Raw genomic sequence first — 26,532 nt, 5'->3', positions numbered from 1 at the left:
CGTCAAATCAAAAATAATGTTCTTTATCGATCATCGAAACAACAAACGTTCAAGTCACTAATTGTGAAATATGACAGTCCTACCAATCAAATGCTTAACCTAGAAGGGGGATTGGGTGGTCGAATGGTTAGCGCGTGCGCGTTGTATCATAAGGTCTGACAATGAGTCAACTGACGTGGTTTCGATTCCCTGGTTGTACGTGACAAGGCGTAGGGTCGCCTGTCCAACCTCGTGAGTTTTCTCCGGGTCCTCTGGTTTCCTCACACTGCTAAAGACCCCTACGCGCAACCGAATTATTGAAATAAAAAAAAATGAACAATATGTTAGTACCGAAATGACCTATTTTATGTCGAGTGGACGTTAAACCCATTTCTCTCCTCCCTCCCCCTCTCTCACTCATACGAATTTGACCTAATGTATGTTAATTGATTTTATGAGTGGTATAGAGGTTCTGTATACAACCAGATGTCATTAACCGATAAAATATATATAACAATTAGTGTATACAGCTATTACTTCATACTGCTTTTACTTATAAAATGTCAAACCAACCGATTTCATTGACATTTTGTCGTATGGTTATCACAATGAAATGTGAATTATTACGAAACCATATATGATTTGCGTTTTAATAAGAACAATTCTGTGAGTCTGTATTTGTTTTTGTGGTTATCTATGACCTAAGGCGGTTGATATTGCCTTAAGATAAAACCTGTTTCCATATAATGATTCCGTATAATCGACAGTATTATCGTAAAGGTGAGAATGGAAACATTGGCAGTTGATAATGGGCATTGCTTGTTTCATTGTAATACGTCTGGCGGGGAAACCCCCGAGACATAATATACATGGATATTCTAGGATTTTTGAGTTTTCGCCTGGCATGTAAAATCATTGAAAAACAGTCTTGAGGTGATAGACTCGGAGGGGAATCTCCGATCTTAAAATTATCCATGATTCAGCCGAATCCCGGATGTACATTAAGGTACAAACACAGAATATTAAATTATTCCACATGGGTTTGCCAAAGAGAGAAAAATGTCTAGTTCTAGTAAATTGCGATTCAATTTTAAACGCCTGACCAATTTGTTGGATGTATTAGACACCTTGCTAACGATTAAAATCGTATCGCAGAGGACGAATCAATAAATATGGCTGCTTTTAGATTTCTATTCCGAAAGTGTCCTATACTAATTCGACAAGGGTGCGTGGTAGTCTTTTGGCGAGGACACCGAATTCTCAACTAAAATTTCCATGACGTGTCAGGAACAAAGTCAGTGTACCCATGACGAAAACCCGAGGTTCCGTGAGCAAAACTGACACGCATCTGAAAGAAAAATGAAATGAAATGGGGCTTAACGCTCTACTGTTCTGCTCCGACTGGGCTAATGAAGACGGGCATACGCCATACAGTGTGCTATGAGAGAAATTTTGCCCGGGCAACGGCACTATGGCCTACTCTTTTACATACACGGGACCTTGGTTGTTCGTCCCATCCGAACAACTAGACAGCTGTCCTTGTCGGGCCCCCAGCCCTGCACCACTGACAAGGACAAACCACGTCGCAAAATCCCGATAAACTTTCTCGGCCAATGCAGGGATAGAACACCTGACCTCCACTTAGTCACCATGACTCCCCGCATCTCAAAGATTCATCTACCGAGACTGTACATATAATATTAACTTTCACACGTTATTCTCCAAATGGCCTAAGCTTGGTTTTGACCAGCCTCAGGGGAGCTAAATCCCTACTCTTTGGCACCTAGAAATGGGTCGCAACGCATATAATAATGTAAGATTGTATTTAAAGGGACAATAACACTCTTGCTGGCTTGAAAGCTCCAGAAAATAAATAATATCTCTATCTAAGTACTAGATGTTTAAGTGTCCTACCTGTTGTGTAAATTATCCATTACGTCCTATTTTACTTGTCCAGAGGGTTCGAAAATATTTTTAAATCGAAGTTTCATTTGAAAAGGTTTACGTTAGACGTTTCAAACCATTATGTTGAATTTTTCAAAATTTTTAAATAAGGTGTGTTAAGATGAAATTTGTATCATTAATTAATTGAAATATTTTAAAATAGTACAATTTGTTGACCAGAATAAATATTGGGACATATTATTCAGTTACAACAAGAGTGGTATTGAGCCTTTAAACTGATTTACAATCAATCGTTTCTGTTTTCACTAATTTCTAACCGGTTATGTTCGGCGACATGCGCGAAGGGTCCAAATTGAATGGCAGTCTTTAGTGTCTGGTTATTCCAGTCTAAACCGGTAGTATTCTCCTGTAGGGTATGGTTAACCTCGTTGAACGAGTCGCTTAATTCTGGCACGCGATTCCTGTGACCAATTTTAAAATTTTCATGTTGTCTTAAACATTGGATATGAGAAACCCATCCTTTCACGGTAAGATAACAACATCAATGTTGATTTAAATTGACCATGTCGAAGACTGTGGATGATATTGAATTAAAGACTTGCCTCCTTTAAGAAACGTATGCACATTCAAGCAATATAATAATGCATATATAGAGAGCCTGGAACCAACACGAGGTGATGTTTGTCTGTTTATTTGTAAATCACAAATAAAAACGCACACTATGGACATCAACAAACATAGATGACCCAGGTTACGAAACATACGTCTACAAACTGCTTTGTTGTCTGGGCCACACACACACAAATGACAACATGACCAATCTATGAGTACATGGAAAACATCCAATAGTGTTATCAAGAAATTGTGGACGTACAATATATGATCACATTAAAACATTGGCAAATACAAAATGGAGACAAGAAGAAAATTTCCAATTTCAGGGCCGTTTGTTCTTATGTATAAAGGTGAGAGAGAGAGAGAGAGAGAGAGAGAGATTGGGTTTATTGTCCACTCGACACAAACTTGGTCATTTCGAAACTAACACATGGTTCCATTTTATTTGAATTATTCGCTTGCGCATAGGGACTCCATGACAGACCTTATGATACAGCGCGCACGTGCTAACTATTCGCCCCCCCCCCCGCCACCAGGTACATTCATGTGTAAATCAAAATTGTTGACGAATAAAATGAAACAAGTGAATCGTCACAATTGTTGACGAACTTTCAAACGCTATATTTCCATTTTTTCATTTGAAAATAAAACGGAATAAGAAATTCGTCACACCAGTGCCATTTGGTACAAGATGAATTCCAACACAACAACAAACCAATCCCTTCTTTTCTCTTAAGGACACTCATAGTTATATCACCCCACAACCGATTGGTTGATCCGAGTAGAAGTTTGTGTACACACCTTCAAATTATACAAAATAAATCTTTATCGAAATCGCGTTATATTCATAAATAACGCAACAAATCATTTGACCTTCTATTTTAATAGAACCACGTCCCGCTCTCGCTATTACAAAACAACAATGTCAGCCAGTACAACAACAAACCACCCCCTCATAAAGTACCCGATCTGAACCAGAGCTTTATCAATAAAGATTATCAGCCTTGTGACCAATTCAATAAATCTACGTTAATCAGTGCTTGATAGGATTGTTTACACTAGTCAACTGTTCAATATATTATTTGTCGCGGTGTGTTTCACTATCATAGTTCTCTGTAATATTAGATAATATTCTGAAATATAGGTTGAGGTGGCGGTAGTCAAGCGGTACGGACACTAGCGTGGGTTGAGGCGGCGTTAATCAAGCGGTACGGACACTAGCGTGGTTGAGTCGGCGGCGGTAGTCAACTATATTATTTGTCGAGTTGTGTTTCACTATCGTAGTTCTCTGTAATATTAGTTAATATTCTGTAATATCGGTTGAGGTGGCGGTAGTCAAGCGGTACGGACACTAGCGTGGGTTGAGGCGACGTTAATCAAGCGGTACGGACACTAGCGTGGTTGAGACGGCGTTATTCAAGTGGTACGGACACTAGCGTGTGTTAGGCGGCGGCGGTAGTCAACTATATTATTTGTCGAGTTGTGTTTCACTATCGTAGTTCTCTGTAATATTAGTTAATATTCTGTAATATAGGTTGAGGTGGCGGTAGTCATAGGCAGCGCTCGCGCTGTCGATCGCCATTTCCGCCAATTGCGATAAAAATATAATTTTGGCGATAAACTATTCAATCTGGCGAAAGTTTTGGCGATAACTTTTTTCTGATTCTTTTTTGACTGTGTCGATAAATTTTTCTTGCCACAAAGCTTTGATTTCCACGCCGTGCATACACGTTACAGTCTATTGCACTTGGCTATGTCAGTTATCAATCAATTGGATACCAATAATAGAGATATCTTTTGTCTATTAATCATTCTCGGATTAGTGTTGATTACTATTTACAGTAAGAGTAGTAATAAACTAATTAAGAGACAAAAGATTTAATTATTTATCTTCAATTATGAATCTGTGACTTTTTTGATGGTTTCTATATATTCAAAATGGCGGACACTGTGAATAATACTCGTTCGATTTGTTTGGGATTATTGGATTATGATGCCTGTTTTATCTTTTTCTTACTCATGTTGCCCGTATCGTTAATAAATGAAGCCATAGGTACGGACACTAGCAATTGAGGCGACGTTAATCAGTCGGTACGAACACTAGTGTGTGTTGCGGTGGCGTTATTAGAGTGGTCAGGACAAGGCGTGGTTTGAGGCGGCGGTAGTCAAGCGTTACGGACACTGGCGTGGATTGAGGCGGTGGATAGTTAAGCGGTACGGACACTGACGTGGGTTGGTGCGGTGGTATGGTATAGTTAAGCAGTACGGACACTGGCGTGGGTTGAGGCGGCAGTAGTCTATGGAGGGGGATCCTCGCCAAAACTCTCAATTTGTGAAAATACATTTGTCGATTTGTCAAAGTACATTTGTTAATTTGTCAAAATACAAAATACATTTGTCGATTTGTCAAAGTACATTTGTTAATTTGTCAAAATGCAAAATACATTTGTCGATTTGTGAAAATGCATTTGTTGATTTGTCATACAACAAAAATACATTTTTTCATGTGTGAAAATACCTGTCTAACCTACAAAGCACAAATTTTGAAATAACACAGCTTAACTTTACAGTTTCAAGATATGTAATTTCAACATTTGTATATTTTCAAGATATGTAATTTCAACATTTGTAGTTTCAACATTTGCAGTTTCAACAGTTGTATTAACGACACTTGCATTATCGAGCCTTGCATTAACAAGCCATGCGTTAGCGAACTATGACCATATTTGGGTTGATGACGTTGATCATTAATCCGGAAAACGCCGAGTTTGGTCCTGCAATGATGTCTCCCGTCTCAATAAAAACATCTCTTCTTGGGTGGAGTTTTTCAAGGGGAACTACTCTCATTATTTCCGTTCTTCAACATGGCCAATGAACTTATTCATGAAGTGAAGTCCCGAATAGAGGGAATTTGCAATTTGTTAGATACACAAAATTTTCAATCGCTTTCAGACATCATACATGATATACATACAGTAGCAGGTATTGTCTCAGATTTAATGTGTTCCATGCCTTCCACGGAAGAAGACAGTATAACGATGAATGGATTACAAACTTGTTTATTTCATATTCAAAATGCTGCAAATTTAATCGAACGAAAGCAGGCCAATGAAGTTATAACTGGATCTCTCGGACATTCATTGTCACCAGGACATACTGGACGACCATCAAAGTTAGTTCCATTTGAACAGCTAGAATTTTTGGTTTCTAATGGATTCAAATTGAATGACATGGCCAATTTATTTAATATTAGTCCCAGAACCATGAGTCGAAGATTGCTTGAATATGGTATTTCATTAAATGAAAAATATAGTCATATTTCCAATGATGAGCTAGATGAAATAGTAATTGACACCTGCACAGTAAAGGACATATAATTCAAGAATACAGGGTTCGTGAATCGATGAGAAGGGTTGATATAGAAGGTGTTCTCTATCGTCGACTTACTTTAAATCCAGTAAGACGAAGAAGATATTCTGTTCGTGCGCCAAACTCATTGTGGCATATAGACGGCTATCATAAATTGATAAGGTTAGTATTGACTCAATTACAGGCAGGGGCGGACTAAGCTTATTTATCAGCCCAAAGAGGGACTAGCAGTGCATGGCGTTGTATGCCGTGAATATTTGAAAATTCAATTGCTGGATGGGGGCCTGGTGTGGCCGAGTGGCTAGGACGCTTGCCGTTCATGGTGGGGGTCCCAGGTTCGAATTCTGGCGGAGATCGGGTCGACCTTGTGGATTTTCTCGACTGGGTTCCCCCTTGTCAGGTGGGGAATGACATGGAAAAGCGTTCTAGTCCATTGGATAGGATGAAAAACGGAGGCCTGTGTTCACTAAGCTACGAGAGGGCATGTTAAAGTCACCTCGGCAGTTAAAATCGGTAGTGAGAATAGGGTGTTGCCGCTGCCTTAGCAAAATTTACCCTCATTGCACACGCTTGGCAAATGCCCGTCTCTAGTTAGCCTATAAATTAGTGCAGAAAAATGGGACGTTAATCTCCATTTCATTTCATTTCAATTGCTGAATGTGCAATCTTCGCTTTAAAACTGACTATTAACATGCATAAATTTTTGAAAGGCCCTTTGGGTCGGGACCCAACTGGTTTTGGCCAGGTGTGTCCCCCTCCATACCTGCTTACAGGTGATATACCGTTTTGTAATGTAAGCTTATAGAATTGATTTAAGAGTCTTCGTACTGTAGTAATCATTGTTGATTTCTGACTCCTGTTAAGTGAGTTCGCTTACTCAAGATAATTAATCCAAAATCCATATTTGGATTTTTAACACCCATTCGAAACCAGCTATTCAATATCATTAATGTCAGACTGGTTTATGATATATAGGCTTACTGTATTTGTATGACTAGTATAATATTTTATATGGGTTGCATTTTTCGAAACACGATGGAATGGCGGTTTGTCAATTACCGGTATATTATATATTGTATCTTTAACATTAACATTAACTCATCGCAGTTCAGTTTGATTAGTGGTAGCTGAGTAATGATCATTTGTATATTTTTTCCATATCTTTTAAGCTGGCACTTAGTTGTTCATGGAGGTATAGACGGTTATTCTCGCCTCCCTACATATTTAAAGATTAGCAACAACAATAGAGCAGAAACTGTTATGCAAGCATTTAATGAAGCTGTTCAAAATTATGGATTGCCATGGAGAGTTAGATCGGATAAAGGGGGCGAGAACGTTCGTGTTGCAGAATATATGATAAATTCCAGAGGTTTTGGAAGAGGCAGCCATATTACTGGAAGAAGTGTCCATAATCAGAGGTAAATTTAGTACGTCTGCATTAATATGTTCGATTTTATGTTATACATCTGTCTGTTCGCATTATCCTTTGAATAATAATTTTCAAGTTATGGTCCTTGATCCCATAAAAATATGCCAAGTTTAAATGGTTTAAAATCTTGATAGTTAGTCAGTGTGAAGCATCATACAGAATGCCCGTATTATTGTTTGGAACATGTTTCAGACTTCTTCCACTTGACTACAGTATTAAGAGGTTTCAACTATTATAAACGATAATCAGCAGTCTTCGTGCCATTCGAGGGTTTTCATTAATATTAAAGATATGTGCAGTTTTGCGTTAACCAATGGATATGTAACATTTATCACCTAATTAGAATTTTAAACTTGTGATCGTATATTAGCGTTCAGAAAACGAATGTCATGTTCAATATTTGATACGATTCAATAACAATCACCAGAGTTACTGCCCTTTGTTTGTAATCTAGATTCCAGAGTTTTAATGTGTCTTTGTCGTCATCAAATGTAGGTAAAGTAGTTTGTTCAAAAATCAAATTATGTACCATTGTCTAGACTTTGCTAAAAACATTCATTCTGTGACTTTGTGTGGTTTCATGAAAGGAATGTTGACAATTTGTTGCTCTGGTGTCATTTTCAACAACCTGTTCATATTTTAACAGTGAAATAGATCATCACACTTAATTTTTTTTTTATTTCAAAGAATAGAGAGATTTTGGAGAGATTTGTGGATGGGATGCATCAGTTTTTTCTACTACCTTTTTTGCTACATGGAAGCAGAAAACATATTTATACCAACTGATGAAATACATATTCAAGCCCTACACTATATCTTCATACCAAGGATTCAAAAACACTTGAACGAATTTAGAGAGGCCTTTATCAGGCGATCTATTAGGACAGCTAATCAGAAAACGCCGTTACAGTTATGGATAGATGGTCAAATCCTGGATCCAAATGAAAATCTTGCTTCTGAGGTATATTTTCATTGATATGTTTATTCAAGAAATCCAGATTAATATAATCTTTCATTTTTTGACAGTGGTTAAGATTATGCCTAAAAATATTCAAAAATTGGAGGGTGAGATTTTGGGATATTTTAATTTCCATAGCAAACAAATGATTTAATCTGTTAATGATAAGATAGAAGTCTCCAACCTTATACACCCCAACAACTGTTATTATATCCCAGAAAGTTTCAAAACTTTTCGTTGAGAACTGTGATCTCTATCGTGTAAAGAAGAAGTTTTTATGGGCATGCACAATAACTAGTAAAATGAAACTTTCAACCTTTTCAAAGATAAGATACAACTTTTAAACTAGCATATTCATAATCAGTGACCTCAATAATATATAATTAATTGCTTGCTTCGTCAGAATCAGATGATTTTGTGACTTGACCTAATTTTCGCCATTTTTATAAACAATTACAGCAACTCTGGTCTCTATCACGTTTACAAGGTTTCGTGAATCAAGGTCAATAACTCTGGAAAACATTGAATTTCGATAGGCTTCTTCCTTATGCTGGTATAAACAACTACAGCAAGTTTCGTTAAAATTCTTGTTTACAATATGAAATAAACTTATATCTTAAATAAACCTATAAATTCAATCCCAAACAGACGTTCATTAGATTTTAAATATTTTTTTATAGGCAGACTTTCAAAGTTACGGAACAATACAAAATGGTTTGATGGCATATGATGATGAACCAGAAAGAGTTGTTATTGGTCATTTTCCTATATCTTTAACTGATCAAAAGATGGAAGAATTGATGTGCCAAATAAATCCTTTATTCGATTCAGAAAATCAGGGAATGGACTTGTTTCTTGCAACCGTAAATTTCATTTCTAATTATCATGAAATGAATTAGGAAATCAACACTGCTTTTTTTCAATTAATAGGTTTTTATTGGGTATTTCACCAACAGAGGCCCAGTTCATGCTACATACATTTTCAATTCAAACCAAAACCATAAGCACATACAATTATGTTAATAAAAGCATTTTCTAGGAAATCGTATTCTTTCATATATTTCGTTTGGTTAATAGTAATAGATGGCGCACATGTATTTACTGTAGTGCAGTTTAAATTTTCATGGTCAAATAGTAGTAGCCCATCTCCTATATTTGGAGATATGGCAGGGCTACCAGTTGTTGCCAGAAGAAAATGTCCAGTATTCAGTTGAACATCATCTTCGAGATCTGTTTCCATATCCAACCACTGGGTACTGATTTTTCCACCTAAAAATATATACAAACTTGTTAAATAATTTGAAACAAAAGACCATCAAGAAAGTTAACATACGCCATACAGCAGTTTAACTTCAAGGCAGCTACTAGTCTTCTATGAAGGGCTGCCGCCTGCCGGCATTCATTATATTTTAGAATGTATCAGTAAAATATTCATAACTAATTTCCTAATACATGCATAAACTTTAGTTTGAGCTATTTTCCGATATGCACAGGTAATGGATCTCAGCGACAGGTGCATGAACATTTCGACCCTTGACGGAGGGGGATCCTCGCCAAAACTCTTAGGCCCGTATTCTCGAAATTGGATTAGTGCTAATCATAGATTTAATCTCTGACTTTTCGACCAGCCATATTCTGAAAGGCTGATTAAATTTTAAGCTAAGATTTTTATAAACTTTGATTAGCCTAATCAATGAGTTAATCATTGTTCGAGAATACCATAAAATGTGGTATTCTCGAACGTTGACTTGTACTTAATCATTGACTAAATCACCCCAATGTTTAGTCATCTCAGGGGGGTAGTTTAAGGAAAGATTAAGTACATGCATATGCAATTACAATGTATTGAATATTATAGAAATTATTATTTTTCATTGAATTCAGACTCATTGCACTTATATTTCGCCTCAAAAGTAACAAATTTACATTCATCGTAAATTCTGTTGAAAAAGTTTTTTTTATATATATATTAAACATTCTCTATTATATAAAATATAATTATGTGCACTTTAGTCAAAATACAAATAATTTTTAGAAGTGTCAAAGAACCTTTAAGGAATTGCAAAGAGCGGAACAAATCAACCTATTGGCACAAAAGGGAACCCACAGCAGCTAAATCGTCCGGGCAGTCGACAAGGATTGTCACATTTAATTATCAGAAATCAATAGAATTTGTTTGGCTTCTAGTTCTGCCCTCAGCGAACATTTACTATACAAAATGTAATAGGCATCCTCCTCTCAGTTAGTTACCCTCATTGCACACGCTTGGCAAATGTCCGTCTCTAGTTAACCTAAACAGTGCATAAAAATGGGACGTTAAACTCTATTTCATTTCATTTGGTATTAGTGTTGAAAGTAGAGGTCATGTTCTAAGTGAGTTAGAATTGATTTATAAATTTTTTCAGTTTAGAAATCAATTCGAACTCATACATAAAGTCCTTTCAAAACTTAAAGCATACATTATTTCCTTCTAATGTTATTAAGTGTGGAACTCAATGATGAGTCTAAAAAAAGCTAAAGATCTCCTCTATCATCTGATAATATACAGTTGTGCATCCACCGAAATATGACAAGAAATTAAGGAGAAGAGATGGTGTAAGGTTGTACAGAATCCCAGACTATATAATTCTGGTTATTAAACTCTTTAAAAGTAATAACTTATACTTACGTTCAAGTTTCTTCAAAAACTGATGAAAATTGTACACAATTATCTCTTCTAACTCCTTGTCTTCTGGTTTAATTGAGAAACTAGGATGAAACAAATTAATTACATCCAAAGCCTTAACATCTGTCCGGCTAAAGTATTCGGTGGCTTCTGCTGAATACTGCATTAATAATTTATAAACACCATGAAGTTTGAGACCTAAAAAATATAAGATCTATGTGTATCTGTACAAATTAATTTATATCATTTCTATTATCACAGCCTTGAAATTTAATGCTGAGGGGTAAAAGTTGCATATATTGGATATATGCCATTTCAGTCTGTATAATTTCAAAATGTTTTTGTTGGGTTTGTTTTAAATTTTTGTTCATGTTTAAAAAAAAAAAGCACCATAAAAACACAATTACATTTCACAGCTCCACAAAGAGAACAATTAAGATAAGTCAGCAAATACTTTCATAGACTAACTTGGCGGTCCGTCAATTGGCCTCGCGACAATTGGCTCCCGACTATTTGAGCGGGTCAAATTGTCGCGAGGCCAATTTGTCGGGCCCAATTGACACAGACTTACCTTCTATGAACTGCAGTAATGGTGGCAAAAAACGATAAAATCCATAATGGCATCGAATCGCTAACATGGCTTCTTTTTTGTTTTCTAATGTCAACATCTTTTTATATCCTGCAGATTCCAATATATCAGCATTTTTCTCAAAAACCTCTGATACATTTAGAGCTTCTAAAGAATCAATCTACAATAGCAAAGATTAACAAGTGATAGCTTTGACAATAAATTTATATTTAAACAGGAGAGTAAGAACTACTTTTAATAAATCAAACAAAAGTTGAACATGCCATAGATTGAATGTACGCGAAGTCAATTATCTGACTTTTGGACAAACAATGGCCAATAACTTGTGTTCGCAAACATTTTTTACTACACAGGTAACAACTGTAGCCCTTATCGTGTTCACAGGCCACAATTTAATATGGACTATAAAATGAAAATTGTTTCATTTGAGCTGCAATTACCAACCTACCTCTTTAAGAGCTTGGAGAACATCTCCAGTTAACATTTCATCTGAAATTTCACCAACTGCAGGTTGTGCATTCTGAAGGATGAATTTAGTAAACTGTGGTAGAAGGCATCTTGGTCCTTGATTTCCCATTAAGATAGAAAAGGCAACAACTTTGCCTATAGTCTTGTATGTTTTATTCTGTAGTAGTGTTGAATTGATGGCAAAACCACTATTTTCAAAAATGGGAGTATGTTTAAAGATAAGAGAGAAAAACTCCCTTGTTAAGCCGCCTGCATCCACCCCATCTTCCCCTATGAATATTACATTTAACAGTTGATCAAATTCAAAATCTTCCAGATTTTCCATGGCTGTTTGCAAAAACATTTTTCTAACTACTGAGACATGGAATCTCTCCTTTACATTTTGACCAAAAATTTTCTCGGACAGTTGATGCAAATCATATTTTAAATTACCAGTCCTGAAAACAAAACCAACACATTTATCAATCGATTATTGCTCAGATACATTTAAACAGTATACAACATAATAATAGCAATATAGGTCTACATATAGTGATGACATTCACCCAAAATGGCCGCGTTGTTTCATCAAGATCTAAATTGTGATGGAAAATGTTGATAACTGCACATTTTGCTAAGCTTCTTTGAAAACAGATAAACAATTCCAAGAGAAATTAAATTATATCGTAAGTATTAAAAACAAGCGATTGCCATGCGATATACGCCCACGGTAGCTTTGACAATAAATTTATATCTACACAGTCCAAATGAATGAAATGAAATGGAGTTTAACGTCCCATTTTTCTGCACTAACTAGGCTAACTATAGACGGGTTGTACACAGTCGAGTAACTGACTACGTTTATCGAATCATCATAAAATTCAAATCGTCCTAGTTTCATTCAGATCGGCCAAAAACTCTGGCTCCAAAGAGCACACAAAATCTAAAATACAATTTTCAGGCGAAATAAGGGCAATAACTGTAATGATTTTTATCGCAGCGCACCCAAATTCGCACTTGACCTTCAAGTTACAATTTAACCAAGATCTTACGAATATGAACCTCAATACCAAATTTGAATGAAATTGATTTAAAAGTATGAAATTGTGGATGGGCCGACGGATGGAAGAGACAACGACATTATACTACCATATTAACCTTTGGTGTATAAAAAATATGACATAAAAATGAAGGTATAATATAATATATTTAGAGATACCATTAAATATGTGATCCGCATGAATAGTTTTTCGAAAGTGAAAATGCAAACATGTTTCTATAAACACACAAAGTATAAAAGATATTATATTATAGGAATAAAAAAATTGTTTACTGTGTCCTTCCTTCGTCTGTTTTCTTGTCATCTTCGCCGCAAGATGCAGCATGTATTTCAACTAAATCCTCATCAAATTCTAGACCGCAAATTGGGCAAGATTTCAGGCTGTAAATTAAACAAAAGTAGAGGCTGATAGAGATGGGCCAAATAGTATATCGGATATACTGTATAAACTGTGTGGTGTCAGTATTGTGTCAATACATGCACATCAATGCCTACTATTGTGCAAAAAACAATACCGTACCGATATCGAATTTGAAATTTCAATACCTCCTATAACTTAACGGGGCCATCCCACATGAAGACAATATGCAACCAAACACTGTTTGTGCGTATAAAAATATGCATATATTTTTGTTAACTCTAATAATTTTCTTTTTAAATTGGGAACTGGAGAGGCCACAGATAAAGTGTAAATGAAACAAGACTATCTGTCTCTTATGGAAAATGTTAAATTCATGACAGATGTCTTATAACCATGATTATTATAATCCGTCCATATTATTGATAATAATAATACTCATCATTATCATTCAATATTAAAATTAAAACAAGAGTTAAACGCCAACAAAACAAGAGTTAAACGCCAACACAATATGCGCCCAAAACAGCAGCATTTTCTCATAATTAGACCTTATCAAGAAGCAAGGACAATAACCCTTTAAACAATATTTGGAATATAACTGGACTTACACCATGTTTATGAACTTACTAACCAAGTATATTCCAAAATACATGCAGTCTCTGGACATTAGCAAGTTTTGGAAAAAGGGCAATAACTCTCCATGTTACTTTAGAATCATAGCCAAGACACAACTTATCCTATACCTTATGGCTATGAACTTACATACCAAGTATGAACGAAATCGGTTGAAAACTCTAGGCGTTGGAGTGGCCACAAAAATTCATGAAATTATGGGCAAAGGCAATAATTCTGCAAGTTACGTTCAAAATGCGAACTCACATACCAATTATTAACAAAATCGGTCGAAAACTTTAGGCGTGAGAGTGATCACAAGAAATTGTGGACGGACAGGGGCGACGACAATATACGACCAAAATTAAATTTTGGGCGCGTATAACGATGGACGGACGCCGAGGCGACACCAATATACGACCACAAGTGGGTGTATAAAAAGAAGAATAACATAACTACAAAACTAACATTTAAGGGAATGTTTCACAAAATTATACAGTTTACAATTAATAGAGGCTGTTTTAAGCTATTTTCACATAAATTTAGATTCCTAATATTACAGGCTTTTTAGATCCAATTAGATCGTGTAGGTGTTGTTGGTGCCGTGGACGAGGCAATGACATATAATAGATCCTTGGCACGGCATAAAGGAAATTGTAAAAGGGTTGGGGCTTGAATACTTATATACACAATCTGAAAACTGTTATGAGAAGCTTAAATTATCATCTCTATATACCGGTAGTAAACATATAATTACATGCATCTATCCCTTTAACAATGAATCATAACAAAAACTCATATGATCAGGTTCATAACTATGAAAAAACAAAAATATAAACTTTGCAAAATGAAATACTTAGTTTCATGAACAACAAGTTCTTCGTTCTTGGTTGAATTCTGCAAAAATTGTAGGTCGTCTTATCACAAATATTAATAATATACAAACGGCCACAAAAGAAAATCAACACACGATTTGTTAACACAGCAACCAAATTTTCAAAATATTTTCATCTGTGATTTTAAAAATATTGTTTCGTGTAATTTGATATTTTCATAGCATATAGAGGGTAATTTAAGCCGATGTGAATACTTCAAAAAAAATTCTGCAACATTTCAATTGACCTCCACCTCATTAACAGCACTGTACCATGTTCTACCATATGTCACTTCTGGAACATGAAAATTCGGTAAGGCATGGTCGCAAAAAGTTGTAAAATATACAGAATATATTTTCAAATTTCTTGTATGACCATCCCTTACGGGATTTTCAGTTCCGGGTGTGATGTGTGGCATAACATAAAAAAATGTTAAAGGTGTGCAGGACAAATGCAGTGTCAAAGAAAAATTTTGTTCAAAGAAGCTTTAAAAAAATTATTTTTGACAAATTTTTTTTTTAATGCAATATTTTATTCACATGGAAAAGGATCAGAGAACAGGCTAAAGGCTATGTGAGACTCCTCTCCCTAACAATTATTTCATTATTGGCAAAAAAATAAGAGTTTTTACATCACAAACTAAGTGACTTTAGAAGGCTGTCCTGTCAAATAATGTCATGAAAATGTTGTTTATTTGTGCTAATGAGATCTGCGTTCTGAATACCACTTTTAATTTTCTTACAAATTCAAACACTATTAACTCACCTCACTTACACAAGCATATTTACAAATAGGAGTAACAGAGGACAACTGCTCTGACTTCTGTCTCTTTATTTTAGGTAAATTATCTTCCTGAAGCTAAATTAAAAATTTTAATAATAATTCAATGAAGGCAAAGTCAATAGGTTATCACATAGTGAGTAAAAACAATGAGTTAACATGACATTGGTTATTCAGAAAACAAGTTAAAACGCTCAACATGTAATGGTAGGCGAATAAGTCGATAACAGATGCAAAACAACGCAACATTTCGGAAAGTTATCCATTCATCAGCAAACAAAAATTATTATTAAACTAGATACAACTAACAGCAGAATCTAAATGTGACAGCCAAAACATTACTGGTACCACCAGTTTCAAGGGAGAACCCTCAAGTCAAATCATTCAGAACAGTAATATAAACAAAACAAATAGTAATACATTAGGTACTGGATAGTAAATGTGTTGAAATGTATTTAAAAGGTCAAATAATAAAATAAACATGAGAAAAACAACCTAGAAACTGGATTTTGCAAGTAATGTAGCTAACAGTTTTAAAGCTATGATTTGTATCATGAATTATGAAAAGAGGACAGGCATAGAAAAGGTCTACAATATAATAAAACGAATTTGTGTTAATTTCATGCGGTTTAAGGGTTCCTAATCGGTCAATGATCTTTATTTCACATTGTTTTCTGTTTGCCGTACTGCCACTATATTATTAGTGCTATGGCTGAGCTTGGCTAAAGTGCATAGCTACAGGTTTTTATACGACCAAATTATGGTCCGAAAATATGGACGGACTAGTGCAAGGACAATTTACGAAACAAAATAACATATGGGCACATAAAAATCATATTTCAAGATTATGCTTAATTTCTAACCTTTGATTAGTTTGCAATGCTTACTTACCTCATGAAATTCTTGTATATGTTTTCTCAAATTATTTAAAGGCACTTTTTCACCGCAATCCATGCACTCCTGTGTTATCATATCTGACTGTAAGTAAAAGATAGTTTCAGTTTTTATCCCAGAATATTATACATGGAGAAATCAAGACGGTATTATAGAGCTATATCTGAATCTCACAAATCTGATCAGAATAGGTTTATATTCTTTAAACTGTAAAACCCCAATGTAATAGAATTCTTGAATTATGAAACTCTACAAATTAAATGCTAATAATTTGACATTCACTACTCTATCCTATATTCAACCAAAAGTTTGTGTTTAATATAATGTAATAGACGATGCAGGTAGACTGCACAACACTAGATATATACAAGACATAACACACACAGTATATAATACAAGACACAATATACACAGTACATAAAAAGGCAAATACTCCCAGAGAAGACAAACAAACTCTACCAGTAGCAATCAAAATCACTTGACGAAAGGGCTGTGGTCCACGGGGTCTCCGTAAGCGCAAACTCAGCAACAAGTCACTAAACGTCAAATACTATTCGCTCCATAGGAGAGTAACATATAATTTTACAAAATATAAAATTATGATAACGAATCAAATATTAGCTGTCCAAAGTTAGAATTAAAGACTTTAAATTTATCCAATTTGTGATTGTTTATTAGTTTTTCAATTTGTCTGTGAAGTCTGCTGTGAAGAGCACCTTTATTTAAACATTTCTTATACAAAGAAACTAATTTATTTATAAAATTTGAAGACGGCTACATATGTTTATAAATCTAAATGTCTGAGAGTAAAAAACATTATATAAGGTATTTTCATTATTACTATTACTTTCAGTTGAGGGATATTTAATTACATCAAAAGGGAAATAATCTGTTTTGTCATATACAGTAGTATTAAAAGTACAGTCATCAATAGTGATATCAATATCAAGGAATGCAGCATGTAGATCTCCAGTGTTTTCTTTATTGAGTACAAGTTCAGGTGGATAGATTTGGTCTCTGTAGCGCTTAAAATTTCCCTTATCATTAATGGCAGTTACATCGTCAATATATCGAAATGTGTTATTAAGATTGCGTGCAGTTAGTTAGTTTTACTCCTATCTTGAAAATCGAATTTGTATTTATGCAGGTTTCCATTTGCCATAAATGGCGCAGGATCAGTGTCCATAGGAAGGCCAATGATCTGTTGAATGATTTTATCACCTACTGCAAAAATGGTATTATCAATCAAATAGTGGATAAGGTAGCTTGCCAGGAATAATTTCGGAAAACGTTGATAGGCTTCTTCCATATGCTGGATGTATAAACAACTACAGTAAGTTTTGTTAACTCTGGTCTCTATTTGGTTTACAACAAATTGTGGGCAGATGGACAGGGGCGATGGCGTGGGCGTATAAAAAACTCGACTGTACATACCTGCATGCCTTTTGGAGTCCCACTAATAGTAATATCCAGATCTCTCTGTAAGGGTTTGATATATATGATGGCTTGTCCAATGTATGACTGTGCCAGAAAAGCACTTGTGTACCCTGATGGAGGGGGGTCAATAAACTCCATTATGGTTCTTCCTATGGCACGATTTAGATCATACCCTCCTCCATCTATCAATTTTGGATAATGTGAATATATTTCATTTGAAAAATACTTCGCATCATCATTCTTAAAAAGAGTTATTCTTTTTTCTCCCAGTCCAGCATCCTGTGTGACTTTTCTTGCGAACCGATCAGGGACAGTGTTCTAAAAATATATTAAAAATACATACTGGTACATAAATTCAAATAATAGCTAGAAATTTGTTGAAAATCTTAAATAATATAAATCATCTGAAATATAAGCTTACTATAATAAATATTATTCAAATGTTCAAATCTCATGATTTAGTTTCCTGGTCGTACTACCTAAGGTAAAAGGTAGTAACTTGCTCTTATACAATCCAATATCCAAACTTCACATTGAAATAATTTGATTTGACCGCATAATTCTGCGTTGTAGCATCTATGTCGAACCTTTCTAACTTCAGGTTGTAATAATGTCAAAAGGTAGTAACTTAGTGATTTCCTAATGTCATTTTTGACAGTTAATGCTCCTGCCATTGCAACTTAACTACAATGATCACAACCCACTATTACCCTGTATTAAATGTGATGTTTGTGGTAAAATGTTTGGTCAAAATCAACTGTGACATATGTATTACTATATGGCTACAAGCTATCACCTACTACCACATCTACCTAAACTATGTACCACTATCAATTGAATGTCACATCTGTATGTATATAATGTGTATACTGTTTTGTTTATTGTTAGTTTGTCGATGTTCTCATAACATACTATATATTCGATGTACAATGGGCCTATGGCCTTGTAGTATCTGAATAAAGTTATTATTATTATTATTCAATCGTGTCTGCATAGTTTTAATACAACCACCAAAGAACATGTCGTCTCTGTCTATCTTTCATTTGTCTGTAGTCCACAATGTATTGTGAACACATACAGAATTCATCCAATGTTTATTTTCAGAGTTCTTGCCCTTGCTGTATGAAAAATTCCTTGTGGACTGGGCGATGATGAGCCCTATTAAAATTCAGCTTATTCCAATATGTTCATTTATCATATAAATACTTTACCTGTGTGCAACTTGACACACAAAAAAAACGATGAGTCCATGTGTTCTGTCTACCAGTACCAGCAACTCTTTTATTCTGAAAAATATAAAAAAGAATTTTAGTTGGACAACAACACAACAGACACCCAAAACAAGAACATTTTCTCAAAATTAGACATTATCAAAAACAGAATAACCCTGTAAGTATTTTTGAAATATAACTGGACTTACACCTTAAGTGCACAGGCAAACTAAAGGCAGTAACTCTTAACGATTTTTATCGAATCACAACCAAATTCAAACATGACCTTCATTGCATGGAAACAAAGATACGTACGGTACTAAGAATCGTTAAGTTCGAATAAACAGTGTTGTCTAGAAAGGGGTATATATTCTTCCGGAATTCGTGGATGTTCATCCAGGAATAAAATAGGCCTGTCAGGGAAAAAATAGTTTTAAGGAAAACAAGCGGTCGCCATGCGATATACGCCCACCAGCAGCTTTGCTCAAGTAAGGTAGTAACTTCAATGATTTTTATCGCATCGCAACCAATTCGCACTTGATCTGCACTGTATAGCGATAAAGACACATAACAAGTTTCATTAAGATCGGACCATGACACATGCCAAGTTTCGTTTCCATCAAATGAAAATTGTAGACTCTTATCGCGTTCACAGTCTAAATTGGCGAAGTTTGTCGAAAAAATGGGCATAACTCTGAACGTAATTTTCGAATTGCACCAAATTCGAACTCATGCGAGATCTTTGGATATGCCAAGTTTCATTTCTATCGGATGAACATTGTAGACTATCGCGTTCACAAAGTCTAAATTGACGAATTTTGTCGAAAAAGGGGCATAACTCTGCAAGTAATTTTTATGTGGGCGCATAAAAACCAGTTTGGTTGAGTATTTCAGCAATATTTTTCTTTACTATTTGCGAAAAAAAAGAGGCCGCAGGGGAACCGGAAAAAAACCCCAACTTAATCCCTAGCTACCGACTCACAAAGTCTAAATTGACGAACTTTGCCCAAAAAGAGGCTTAACTCTGCACGTAATTTGTATGTGGGTGTATAAAAATCAGTTTGATTGAGTATTTCAGGAATATTTTTCCTTACTATTTGCGAAAAAAAAGAAGGGGCAGGGGAAACAGAAAAAAAAACAACTTAATCCCTAGTACCCTACCTACCGACTCTATTTTTTTTTGGAGAGGAAATATTTTTTTTTGGAGAGGAAAAAGGAAACACAGGTATTTTTTTGGCCTAAGTTTGATTAATATGTTTGGATAAAAAAAAAATATGGCATCTAGTTTAGATAATAAATGAATGAAATGGAGTTTTTAACATCTCATTTTTATGCACTGATTGGAGTCTCTATACAGAGCACACAAGAAAGAGCAGACGAGCAGTAACTCTTGCAAATGTTAGGCCTATCAAACCCAACTTCATTTTACGAAGACAAAGATACCCTACAGGCTACATACAAAGTTTCATTAAATCTGGATAAAAACTCTCGCCAGTATAGACTAGACCACAATGCATATAAAAACAAAATCTAAGAAAATATTTTAATTCAAATATTAGTCAAAGTAGATGTGTGGATCTACGGTATTATTAATATTATAGCCTAAAACTACTACTATTTATGTGTCTGTTTCAAAGTCACAGTGTCACCCCAATTCCGCGAATTCGTGCAAATATCTTCAAATATAAATTTTGACAACAAAAACTAATTTCACCTGTATTATTGATATGTCTGTTGATATATGATTTTACAAATTAAAACTGTCTAAATTTACTAATTAAAAAATATTACTCTAGCCTATAAACCAATCTGATTCACAGAGAGAATTACTTACGAATTTGCCTATAAACTAGTTTCATTTGCTGTTTGAAGAACGGAAATAATGGGAGTAGTTCCCCTTGAAAAACTCCACCCAAGAAGAGATATTTTTATTGAGACGGGAGACATCATTGTAGGACCAAACTCGGCGTTTTCCGGATTAATGATCAACGTCATCAACCCAAATATGGTCATAGTTCGCTAACGCATGGCTTGTTAATGCAAGGCTTGATAATGCAAGTGTCGTTAATACAACTGTTGAAACTGCAAATGTTGAAACTACAAATGTTGAAATTACATATCTTGAAAATACAAATGTTGAAATTACATATCTTGAAACTGTAAAGTTAAGCTGTGTTATTTCAAAATTTGTGCTTTGTAGGTTAGACAGGTATTTTCACACATGAAAAAATGTATTTTTGTTGTATGACAAATCAACAAATGCATTTTCAAAAATCGACAAATGTATTTTGCATTTTGACAAATTAACAAATGTACTTTGACAAATCGACAAATGTATTTTGTATTTTGACAAATTAACAAATGTACTTTGACAAATCGACAAATGTATTTTCACAAATTGAGAGTTTTGGCGAGGATCCCCCTCCATAGTAGTCAAGCGGTACGGACACTTGCGTGGGTTGAGGCGGCGGCGTTAGTCAAGCCGTACAGACACTGACGTGGATTGAGGCGGCAGATATTCAAGCGTTACTGACACTGGCGTTGGTTGAGAACCATCCCGAGCAGTACCGGTTCTACCGGGGGTTCGGGGTTCGGGGGGGGGGGGGGGGCAAACTAGGAAAAATGTCCCGGACCCCCCACATTTTGAGTGGAGTACATGACCGAGAGATTCCGTAGTAGCATGTAGGGCGGGTTATGAACTAGGCTTTAATTGCCACCAGCCGACTGGGCGACACAATAAACAATTTCACCAATGTACACACAAAGGAACTCTTGATATTAAGGCCCGGTCCCAGTGGCCGATGGACACAAAACGTATGCAAAAAGGACACAGCGGACGAGCAAGCGTTCGGGGGTGGCTCCATTCGTTTTCATCCGCTCCAGAAATGGACAAAATTGACGAAAATTTGCGAAAACAGAACGGAAAAGAACGAACGTGGGAAGTATGTAGCGGGACGAAGCTTTCAACCCACTAAATCGCGAGTGTAGTTTGACGTCATATCCGGTCTTGCAGCATGCTCACACGTTTAGTAAGGATCCCGTTATTATTGTGTTTCAGTATATTATTTTGACAAATAAAGAAGGGCAAGATGGTAATTAAAGTCGTTAGATTATTAACTAGGGAGCCAGTGAGCATGGGTGAAAAACCGACGTCCTGTGTACACACGTTGATACATGTAGTTGAAATTAGAATAGACCGTAGCGCCGCTGTCCAGACAGAATTTATCTCCTACCACACTGCATGGCGTATGCTTGTCGTCATTATATTATCCCAGTTGGGGCAGAGCTGTAGGACGTTAAACCCCATTGTTCCGCATTATCTGGCAACATATGTTCCAGAATGAATTGAACCAATGAGATTACAGATCTAGGATGTCCTATCGCGTGACATCCTATTTTTCAAGGTTGTTCGACGACGGCCAACAGCGCTCAAGTAGACTATCCTTAAGGCCATTGCTATATTTTAAGAATACCAGCGTCGGTTGGGAAAAAAACATTCGTGATTCTTGACACTGTAGGTCAAATAATCCATTGGCGCTTAGAAACTTCGCTGTCTGGGCAAAATTCTTCTCAAGTGTGACACGTGTAACCATGGAAATTAAAATGAACCCAACAGTAGTCTCAATATAGCCCTAATCCACAATATATATTTTTTTGATTACCTCACAGTAGCAATATTTCTTCTGTGTGTCTGAAAGATTGCTGTGTGTCGAGGGAGCAAAATAAAATATATATGTAAACATAGTAAAATGTCGGTGAGGGTTAATCCGTTTTAAATTATATCTGAGTAAATGTAATTTGTTGAAGCTTGGTATATATATACATGTATAGAAAAACAAACATTGATATAATCACAAAAAACGTCACAACTCAGACGGAATATATTAACCGATATACGCGACATGAAGTTAAATATATATATATATATATATTGGCCTGTTCAATATCCGTTATAATATTTGTTGACCTCGGTGTCTGAGAGTGTATTGGTGTGTGTGTGTGTGTGTCGAGGGGGGTGGGAGTCCTGTTCAATATACAGTATATTGTTATTTGCTGACCTCGGGGTGGGGTGGGGGGTGAGCTCACGCGTGTTCTTCAAATCATGACGAGATCTGTTATTGAGTCATATGATCTACTTTCTTTTTTCGCGCGTGGACGTTAACCTCTCCCTCTCTTGACATTAGGTAGGACGAACATAATATTACAGTTGCACCCATTAATGACGGAGAGAAAGAGAGAAATGAGGTTTAACGTCCACTTGACACAAACTTGGTCATACGGGACTAACATATGGAGGACCCGGAGAAAACCCACGAGGTGTGTGACAGGCGATTCTACTCCTTGTCACGTACAATCGGGGAATCGAAACCATTCGGCCATCCAATCCCCCATTAATGACGGGCTTAACAAATTAATGCATGTATGAGACAATGATATGCTACTTTCCATGCCAAGTTAGTCATATCGGAGCCCTGTGCGGTCCTGCGCCCCTTTCGGATCAATGCTAAGCTGAACTTGTATTCCTGTAGTGTTCCTTGTCCCAGACATTTTTCAAATTCCAAATTACGTATTATACAATGCCGGTGCCACCATTGCAAATGAGGTAAAAGTACAATTTTTAGTTTCTGACTATTACATAATATTCAAGAAGCGGTAGCCATGCAAGATATGCCCACATTTTGCGAGATAGACAGAGATCAAGCTTAAAACAGAAACGATTTTGTGTACAATCAGGGGCCATAATACAAGTAGTTACGGCCCAATATGCGTAAATATCTATAAAAAAAACCCCTAGATCTTCGGGATATAACCATATTTTAAGTTTCATCAAAATAAGATAAACATTGTGACTTTTAGAGGGTACACAACCTTAGTATGCAGAGCGTCAACAAACAAAATGTGAACGGACGGACAGGGGCGACAATTACATCCACATGAAAATGTGGGCGAATAAAAATGGGACGTTAAACCCAATTTCATTGTTGTTTTTTCATACAAGATTATGGTTTCAAATATGTATTTGTGCAAGTCTCTCAGAGAGAGAGAGAGGGGGAGGAACGGTTAATGTTCACTCGATACAAACTAGGTCATTTCGGAACTAAGACATGGTTCAATTATATTTCAATAATTCGCTTGCGCGTAGGGGTCTATAGCAACGAACCCCAGTTAATGGCGCCATCTGGTAGCAAATTATATAAGCTTTCTGTGGAACAATCAATTTCAGGTAAAAACGATCGGAGTCACATCGAAACAAGGCCCTTCTGAAATGGCCTCCCGGACAAATACAAGCCCATCGTATTTATTTGACCTTAATTTGGATTAAAAGTGGAAGTCAGTTGTTGTACTGGTAATTATGATTCGCATTAAACATCATTTTGAAGTTGTAATTAAACCCACTCGTTGTTCTGTTCGCGTCAAGCATTCTCGTCTAAAAGTCTCGTTCTTCCGCTGGACTCTTCATATATTAGTCCCGACAAGACCTAGTTTGCCTTTTAACACCACAATTTCCTTAATGTTTCCGGAGGTTTTTGAAATATCAAAAAATCTTTTAATCAGATTTTAAATCAATGTTCTTGCCTATTTATATATGTACATATTTCAAAAAAGCAACCCTAGAAGCAACCAATCAGAATAAAGGTATATTGGGTTTCAATTTTTAAGATGATTTACTAATACAGTTTAATTCTAAACAGAAGACTATAAGTCTCTTAACTTTTACTAAAATGACAAAATAAAGCTGATTGGTAGGAATTTGTCATTCCTGTGTAATGTTTGATTTCATCTAGACCTATAATAAATACCGTAGAGATTGCCATGCTGTAATGTCAAGGAGCCATTGGCTTGTGTCAATATTATTGTCATGGCTAACTTCCGTTTTGTTTAGCACGCCTTTTTGTAAATAAAAGCTTACCCCTCACTCGAGTAAAGTAAATATTAATCGGGATAAGACAGGGTTTCCTACATTATATGGGTTTCTTCTATGTAAACGTCATTAACCTGGCTAAATTGTTAGTTATAGAAAAGGTTAGGCCCGGGAAACATATTCTGCCATTAACACTCCATAGCGAATAACTCCCCTATCCAAGGCCATGTTTTGTCTCGAGTTATTTTCCTCAAATCCTCAACACATTCTTTCGTACGAAACTATCGCACGAGCACTAGATGATCGGAGTATCCCCTGGGTACAGAATGCTCATTTATAAAGTCAAATTTCACCTGTTATTAACCCCAAAGAGCGGGGTGGGGGGGGGGGGGTAATGACATAGTACGGATACCCGACTGCGACCCTAAACCATAAAGAGACATCTACTCAGATGCATCCCGGATATCCGGTTTGTCATCAATGTTGACGTCAGTTCGAGCTCCAGATCTCTATTTTTTTTTTATTGGTTTTCTCCACCGCCATTATATTCTCAACATTACTTTAGATGTGGTTTAACGTCCACTCGGGTGTAACATATGCTTCAATTGTATTTCAATAATTCGCTTGTGAGTAGGGATCTTTAACAGTGCGAGGAAACGGAAGGACTCGGAGAAAACCCCACGAGGTTGGACAGGTGACCCTACTCCTTGTCATGCACAACCGGGGAATCGAAACCACACCAGTTGACTCAAATGAAATGAAATTTAACTTCCTACTGTTCTGCTCCGAACTGGGCTAATGAAGACGAGCATACGCCATACAGTGTGCTCTGACAGCGGCACTATGGCCTACTCTTATATCGAATTCCAACTGTCAAGGGATCCTTTGCAGACCTTATGATACAACGCGCTAAACATTCGGTCGGTCGGTCATCCAACCCTCCAAATATAGAAAGACAATTAGCACAAAATTTACCTCTACGTATTCTACACGGATCTAATATGTCTTTTAATTGATTAACGTTTAGACCTCCAGTTATATTCATGTTACATGTAAAACCATGTTTACTTAGTAAACACCGTTTTATCTAAATCTATAACATTGGCTATTACTACATGGAAAATAAATGAACTAAAGTGGACAGTGGTCAATTAACAGGGGTGACCACGAGGTGAAAGGGACATAACACCTCTAGCAAAAGTAAATATTTTGTTGAAACAATTCACCTATAAAGGCAGCCATTGTGATTTCCTATCAATTTCTTTATCAGGTATAATACATAACAGTCTATCAATATCTTTATCAGGTATAATACATTACAGACTACCGCGGCCCTGTTGAAGAGGAAGGACAACTTCAGAGTTCCCAAAATCATCTTTACTGGCTTTTGGATTGTTGGAGGCACCTCAGTGCGGGTTGTATAAAAGGGGCATATCGATACCTCATTCGGTATTCGACATAGAAATGTATTTCCAGATTTAAT

At 36.0% G+C, this 26,532-nt stretch overlaps 1 protein-coding gene and 1 long non-coding RNA gene across 2 annotated transcripts; one reads left to right on the top strand and one right to left on the bottom strand.

Moving 5' to 3' along the window:
* The first annotated feature begins 5,322 nt into the window (after window positions 1–5,322).
* LOC126819449 (uncharacterized) lies at window positions 5,323–9,298 on the top strand. The gene is made up of 4 exons (XR_007679623.2): window positions 5,323–6,030; window positions 7,038–7,286; window positions 7,985–8,258; window positions 8,936–9,298. It is a non-coding gene; the product is annotated as an uncharacterized LOC126819449 (long non-coding RNA).
* LOC126819443 (uncharacterized) lies at window positions 8,262–19,261 on the bottom strand. The gene is made up of 9 exons (XM_050547480.1): window positions 19,187–19,261; window positions 17,973–18,293; window positions 16,536–16,622; window positions 15,630–15,722; window positions 13,290–13,397; window positions 11,958–12,414; window positions 11,492–11,669; window positions 10,924–11,118; window positions 8,262–9,524 (listed from the first exon to the last, which is right to left on the bottom strand). The coding sequence occupies exons 6-9, from the start codon at window positions 12,318–12,320 to the stop codon at window positions 9,238–9,240; spliced, it is 1,023 nt and encodes a 340-aa protein (XP_050403437.1). The 5' UTR covers window positions 12,321–12,414; window positions 13,290–13,397; window positions 15,630–15,722; window positions 16,536–16,622; window positions 17,973–18,293; window positions 19,187–19,261; the 3' UTR covers window positions 8,262–9,237.
* Between the last annotated feature and the right edge of the window lie 7,271 nt (window positions 19,262–26,532).

The sequence above is a fragment of the Patella vulgata genome, chromosome 4 (genome assembly GCF_932274485.2).
Source record: "Patella vulgata chromosome 4, xgPatVulg1.2, whole genome shotgun sequence".
Lineage (NCBI taxonomy): Eukaryota > Metazoa > Mollusca > Gastropoda > Patellidae > Patella > Patella vulgata.
The sequence above is the reverse complement of the archived record's forward strand: the minus strand, read 5'-3'. Positions and strand labels throughout refer to the sequence as shown.

What these genes read in the sequence shown, in the direction of transcription:
- LOC126819443 (XM_050547480.1), bottom strand. Translation starts at nt 12,320, where the DNA reads ATGTTTTTGCAAACAGCCATGGAAAATCTGGAAGATTTTGAATTTGAT. An exon ending in ATTACTGCAGTTCATAGAAG is followed by an intron (nt 11,119 to 11,491) that starts GTAAGTCTGTGT and finishes TATATTTTTTAG; the next exon opens with GTCTCAAACTTCATGGTGTT. An exon ending in GTTTTTGAAGAAACTTGAAC is followed by an intron (nt 9,525 to 10,923) that starts GTAAGTATAAGT and finishes ATATATTTTTAG; the next exon opens with GTGGAAAAATCAGTACCCAG.